The sequence below is a fragment of the Oncorhynchus keta genome, chromosome 2, assembly GCF_023373465.1.
Source record: "Oncorhynchus keta strain PuntledgeMale-10-30-2019 chromosome 2, Oket_V2, whole genome shotgun sequence".
In the NCBI taxonomy this organism is placed as follows: Eukaryota; Metazoa; Chordata; class Actinopteri; order Salmoniformes; family Salmonidae; genus Oncorhynchus; species Oncorhynchus keta.
In genome coordinates this window covers 63,802,123-63,808,812 of record NC_068422.1, presented here as the reverse complement: position 1 = coordinate 63,808,812, position 6,690 = coordinate 63,802,123, and the positions used below count along the sequence as shown (strand labels likewise).

The 6,690-nt window shown below is 45.9% G+C and overlaps 1 protein-coding gene across 1 annotated transcript in view; it reads left to right on the top strand.

Moving 5' to 3' along the window:
- The window catches only part of si:ch211-186j3.6 (neural-cadherin), a 239,580-nt gene that overhangs the window by 160,719 nt on the left and 72,171 nt on the right, over positions 1-6,690 (top strand). The window contains exons 14-17 of the mRNA XM_052480386.1: positions 1-123; positions 2,328-2,514; positions 4,139-4,282; positions 6,188-6,471. The exon at positions 1-123 is cut by the window's left edge and continues 5 nt beyond it. Coding sequence (XP_052336346.1) covers positions 1-123; positions 2,328-2,514; positions 4,139-4,282; positions 6,188-6,471 — 738 coding nt within the window. The remainder of the gene's footprint in view (positions 124-2,327; positions 2,515-4,138; positions 4,283-6,187; positions 6,472-6,690) is intronic.

Sequence of the window (6,690 nt, the reverse complement as noted above, 5' to 3'; positions counted from 1 at the left end):
AACGACAATGTTCCCTTCTTCACCTCCTCCATCTACGAGGCGTCGGTCACAGAGGGGGCGGCGGTGGGGACGTTTGTCACGCAGGTGTCATCCAACGACCTGGACCTGGGACTCAACGGAAAGGTGACGGAACACTTTGGAATACTGGAAATACAAACAAGCCTCCTATATCAGCACTCCTACTCTGAGGCCTTTTGTGGAGACATGTCCTGGTTCTTAGCAATTTCTCAGATAATCTGGAGTATTTGAGGAACTCCAGGCCTAGTGTTGTCGACCGTTGTTTTTACTTTAAATCCTTGTGAACAACCCACCAGTATGTAACCGGATAAGCTGAAACCACTCAAGTGTAAACCCACAGTAGCAATTCCCCTTTTAATTTCACCTTGGAGTCTTACACTGAAGGTAGAAAATGGAAAAACCCATCCATAGTTCTGTAGGACGGTGATCCTCCACAAGGGTCTCCTGTAGCCCATAAAATCTGTACTTCGGTTTGGCTTCCTGAGCTGAGAGCAACACACTGTATAAAACATAACATACGGCACTTCACACATACTGAAGCTTCCCCCTTTCCTGCAGGTAAATTACCTGGTGGCCTCATGGGTGGAATGTTATTCAGATTTTTTCAGAATTGCATAATTAATAAACATTCCATTTTTTTCAACTCCCCCCGAAAATCGGGTGTTTCTATGTCAAACGGTTTTGTTTTATTTCAGTCATCTGTGATGTAATATTGAAATGTAAACTCTATACCTGACATGGTACAGAGGTCTTCTTTTTATACTTTGGTTTCAAAGTAGATCTGGAGACACACACACACGTGCACACGCTTGCTCGCACGCACGCAAACAGGAGGTACGCTTGAGTGCACACACACACACGCACGCACGCACAGCACTGCACATTTCACACACACACACACACACACACACACACACACACACACACACACACACACACACACACACACACACACACACACACACACACACACACACACACACACACACACACACACACACACACACACACAGCACTGTCTACATTTCCTGCTGCTTTTCTGTGTATCTCTTTCTTGATCTCTGTCTTGCTCTCTATACACACGCAATCATGCATTCACGCACACACACACACACACACACACACACACAGCACTCCCCACACACACACACACACACACACACACACACACACACACACACACACACACACACACACACACACACACACACACACACACACACACACACACACACACACACACACCAACAGTACGGGGAGTCTAGTCATAATTGAATTCCCAGTACGAGGACACCATGTCTATCGGCACAGGGTTGCATAAAATGTACTCAGTTCTTTGCAGGCAGTGTCCTTGGCTGCTTAATTGCTTGCTCTTGTCGAGGCAGGCTGAATCATAGATACCATGCAGGCCCACGTTTAGATAATGAGGATCGTTGATGGGCGTGAATATGAAAATGATTTCTTTTCACGCCTGTCTGTTTTTTTCTACCAATAACTTGACCCCGCCAACCTTTTTATTGCGGCATTACATTTAACTCAGCCTTTAATTTGTGCTCCTCCCCTTTACGACCCAATTCATTTTTTGACCCATGCAGTTTCAATCCTCTCTCTCAATGAATTTGGCTGAATAACTTCCTGCGGCTGTTGAATGCCATTCGTAGCTCGTCGACGCAGCTTTTGTTCCGTTTGAATATTAAAATTAGGTTCATTCTTCTTTGGTGAATAGACTTCAGGCTCCTGCTTTAAACCAAATTATAACGACACAGCTTTGTTTTATTGATATAGAAATAAATTGTCACATAGGGTCACATGTGGCTGGGTTGAATGAGATCTCTCTGCTCCAGAGTAGTTAATTCAAGTTTGGTTAAATAAGAATGTGTGCACACATCCACCCCAATAGAGAAATAAATGAATCATATGCATGGTGTTATAGACTATTTTTTGAATAAACTAGTGTTTGAATAAAACTATTATTCTCTCTCCCGTCTCACTCACCTACCTTTGGTGATCCTTACTCTGCATCTCTGTCTTCCTTGTCTCTCTCACGTCCATCCTTTCTTACTCACCCCTTGTTTATCTCCGACGTCCTTTCCTCTCTTTCCACTCTTACTCCATTCATATCCTTCACCTTCTCCATGCCACTCTCTTTAACCTCATCCTTCATTCTCTTCTACCCTGGCCTCCTGCTCTCCCTCCACTTCTTCTTCCTCCTCTCTCTCTCTCTCTCTCTCTCTCTCTCTCTCTCTCTCTCTCTCTCTCTCTCTCTCTCTCTCTCTCTCTCTCTCTCTCTGTCTCTGTCTCTGTCTCAGATCTCCTACTCCCTGCTAAACGACCGCAGTGGGGACTACCAGTACTTCCGGATTGATCCTGAGCTGGGCTCCATCTACACAGAGGCTGTGTTTGACCGTGAGACCAAAGGCTCCTACCTGCTGGAGGTCAAGTCAGTGGACGGCTGGGAGTCAGCACGGCCCGGGAAACATGGACAGCCCAACTCAGGTGAGGCCAGCTCAGATCAGCTCATCAGCTCAACAGGGCTGGAGGATGGTGTAGGACGAGAGAGAGAACAGCAATGCATGCAGTATGCACACAGTAGCACGGCTTATCAAATTGTGATGACTTAGGAATACACTGTGCGCAATGTCTGAATACATTTCAATACATTTGAAAAATGACCCCATTTTCTGGCCAGCTTTGGTACTACAGTAGGAGAGCTGGGGTTTGGAAGGCTGTTTCAGGACGTCATTTAAGTCTGAGCTGCTGCTTGTCTCTTTGGTGGGGAGGGATCCTCTCTCTCTACCAAATATGCGTATCTCTCCCCAGAGGGAACTCTCACCCGCTGATGAACAACCAGACAGGGTCTTAAGGAGAATGCATTTTTCATTCATATTATCATAGATTAATAAAAGTTGCTCTCAGAGGCGTCACTACAGACCCTGGTTCGATTCCAGGTTGTATCACAACCGGCCGGCCGTGATTGGGAGTCCCATAGGGCGGTGCACAATTGGCCCAGCGCTGTCCGGGTTAGGGGTAGGCTGTCATTGTAAATAAGAATTTGTTCTTATCTGACCTGCCTAGTTAAATAAAAAAAATATATTTAAAAAATAAAGAGGATTAGAGACTAGGGGCTTCAGAGGGATGGAGACTCCTCCCAGAACACTGCTCTTTTGCTTAGCATATAGAAGGAGTCTATAGGGCCTTCAACCCTCCATCCCTCACTATCCGTCCATCCCCTCTCCCGCCCAGTAACAGGCACCTACAGCCTGTCTTATACAACATACTGACATGGTGGTGTGAATCGTGGGGAAAAAACACATTCAAACATGCAAACACACACACGCTCTCAATCTCTCTCTCCCTCTCACTCGACGAAAGAGTATACTGAATGAAATTGGAGGAGCCCAGGAGTAGGGCGATGTTGTGAGCGATGACAGCTGTTCAAAAAAGAAAAGAAAGAAGACTAGACACAAGGATAGAGGAGTATTGAGGAGGGGTCGTAAACACGACCTTGATGCAATAGCAGTGTTTACGAGGAAAGAGCAATCTGTCACGGTGTTGACGCTGCGTACTTGCCACGCTTCCCTGTGTGTGTCTGGAACACAGGAGAGGAGGAGACAAATCAATTGACGATGGCTGCATCTGCCCAACAGATTTGTCCTCCTTCTCCTCTCCTCCGTCAGACTCAGAAAGGCGTCAAAAGTTGGAGGTTGTGGCTTGTTTTGCTGCTAGGCTGCATTATCTCTGTGTTAAACTGCGAGCCCTCCTTGCAACCAGCTTACATAATTGATCTTATCTTGAAGAGTGTATTGCAAATGATGTTCCTTTTCATACTCATATCAAAGGGAGCATATTATATTGGGATGGACCCCACTCCCTCCTCCCCTCAAGGTTCTCTTTTCACATCTGCCTACGGATTGCTTCAGAAACGAAAAAGAATCAGACGGAGAGAGAGGGAGAGATGTGAGGAATAACAGAGGGTGGAGATAGGAGGATGGAGGGAGAAATAGAGGGATGAAGAAGAGCGAGGGAAAGAGGGGGGGGGGGATATGTTCAAGTTGACAGAATAAGAGCGGGACTGGCGTTTAATCTCTCACTCTGTGCTCTCTCTCTCTCCTTCCTTCAGACACGGCGTACGTGAGGGTTTTCATCAGCGATGTGAACGATAACAAGCCTGTCTTTGCTCAGACGGTGTATGAAGTCGACGTGGATGAGGATGCAGACGTGGGCTTTGCCATCCTCACTGTCAGTGCTAATGACGAGGATGAAGGTAAGTGGTGGAGAGGGAGGAAATACTTCCCTGTCATTCACACTCTCCCGGGGCTCAGTGAACGTGTGAGAGGTTACGAGGGCTCTCCATCTATCCTCAGGTCATGACCCTGAACAAAAACAGTACGGTTGAGATGCCCTAGTTGTCATCAAGGCAAAGGGTGGCTACTTTGAAAAATCTCAAATATAAAATATATTTTGATTTGTATAACACTTTTTTGCTTACTACATGATTCCATATGTGTTATTTAAAAGTTGTTATGTCTTCACTATTATTCTGCAATGTAGAAAATAGTAAAAAATAAAGAAAAACCCTGGAATGAGTACAGTAGGTGTGTCCAAACATTTGACTGATCCTGTATGTTTCACATCGATTTCATGTTATAGATTGTTGGTGTGTCATATAACTTGTCAAGGTACTGCAGTGTATACAGAATATAAATCAGCTTTTCTTTTCATACAAACTGCATAAGTCTCCATGTGGCTTCCCCAATAGCTCAGAAAGGACATCCTTAACATCCCAATAGGCTCATCAACTCCCAGGCCAGGGACTGCACACACACACAGCACACAGCAACTCTACTCTCTCTCTCGACTGCAGCAAGCCCTATAATAACTCTCCTCCTATGGGCACCATCCATACCCCTCTCCCATCCATCTCAACCTATACTAACACACTGTCATTTATTCACCTGACTCACCCTCATTCAGCCGGCTCTAGCTCACACGGACCGCTACAATAAATCCATTGTGAAGCATATCATCTCCTTCGGTGCTGCGCCAGCTAGCTAGCATGGTGAGGGCTCTTTATCAGTCTGCTATGGGAATAGGAGAGAAGGGGAGAAGGGGGGCGTAGCTTCATATTATCAGACATTTATCATGTCGGAACGCGTAGGCCTGTGGAGCAGCAACCACCTCTCTGTGATGAATGGGCTCGGCCGCGCCGCCAGCTCCATCTCCGCAATCTCAACACACAGTGCCCCGCGTGAGGGGACAGTCTCCGGGCCACTTTGGGTAATAAAGCACACACACGGGGCCAGCTATGCTGATGGGCCGACACCCCAAGCAGATTATCACTACTGAGGGAGCCAGGGAACTAGGAACACGGAGAAAGAGAGAGAACAGAGTGGGGGAGAGAGAGAGAGAGAGAGAGAGAGAGAGACAGTGAGGTCTTTTTCCTTTACTGTGCTGATAAGAGTTCCTGGAAGTGGAATCAGATCGTTTCTTTTTGTTCTCCTCCTGTCAGCATAACAGCTTATAGCCAGGGGAAGTGGGACGGGTTTTTTTTTTAACACGTACAAGTGGGAATAGGATTTCTTGTGTTTGTTTTTTCATTTAGTTTGTTTACACTGCGTTGCTCGCTCTGTGCATGCATGGTCTCCACTGGGATTTGATCTCAGCCGTTTGAAGGGGGAAGGAAGCTCAAATGAAAACATATCTATTCACAGGTCATTCTAATGTTTCATTAGCTCTGTTGCCAACACAACAAAATACTAAGGATTAGGGATTAGTCCTCTGCTCTGTTCTGGCGTCCTCACTTTCATGTTGCAAATAACCTATGAATATCTTGTCTTTGGAGATTCCTCCATTCTCCCTCTCTTGAGTTGTAATGTATTGAATCTGACTGAGACTCCATTGAGTCTCCTCTCAATTATTGGATTCTGTATATAACTCCTGATCAGCTACTAGACCCTGTTACAATTGCTTTGTGATGCATAAAAATGAAGAAACTTCCTGAAATGTCCAGCAGAACTGTTACCTGGATTCAGTCAGAACTCATTGGAAAACTAAAACTTTGATTCCTGAAAAATGTTAGCTATATATGTTAAATGATATGTATGTGATGCTTATGGTGTCCATATTCTGCTTACTACACACGTCTTAGTTACCACATCGTTCTGTTTAGGCGCCAATGCTAAGCTGCGCTACCAGATCACGTCTGGCAACACTGGCGGGGTTTTTGACGTGGAACCAGAGGTGGGCACCATCTTCATCGCCCAGCCTCTGGACTACGAGCGGAACAAGGGCTACAAGCTGCTGGTGCTGGCGTCGGACGGGAAGTGGGAGGACTATGCGGATGTGATGGTCAACGTGGTCAATAAGAACGACGAGGCGCCAGTGTTCACGGTCAACGAGTACTACGGCTCTGTGACTGAAGAGCTGGATGGATCGCCTGTGTTCGTGCTTCAGGTATGTCTGAAACGCTCATTGAGTCACGCAGTCATCTTCATTTGTCACGTTATTGTGGCAACAGATACAAGTGATCTATTAAGTCAGCACCTGTATTAGCAGAAAACGAGGGAGAATCGTACGATATCAAGGATCAGACTTCTGAAGTCTCGTGGGAGTATTTTGCCGCCAACTCAAACGTGTTATACAACTCTGTCAACGTGAAAGACTGACATTTTC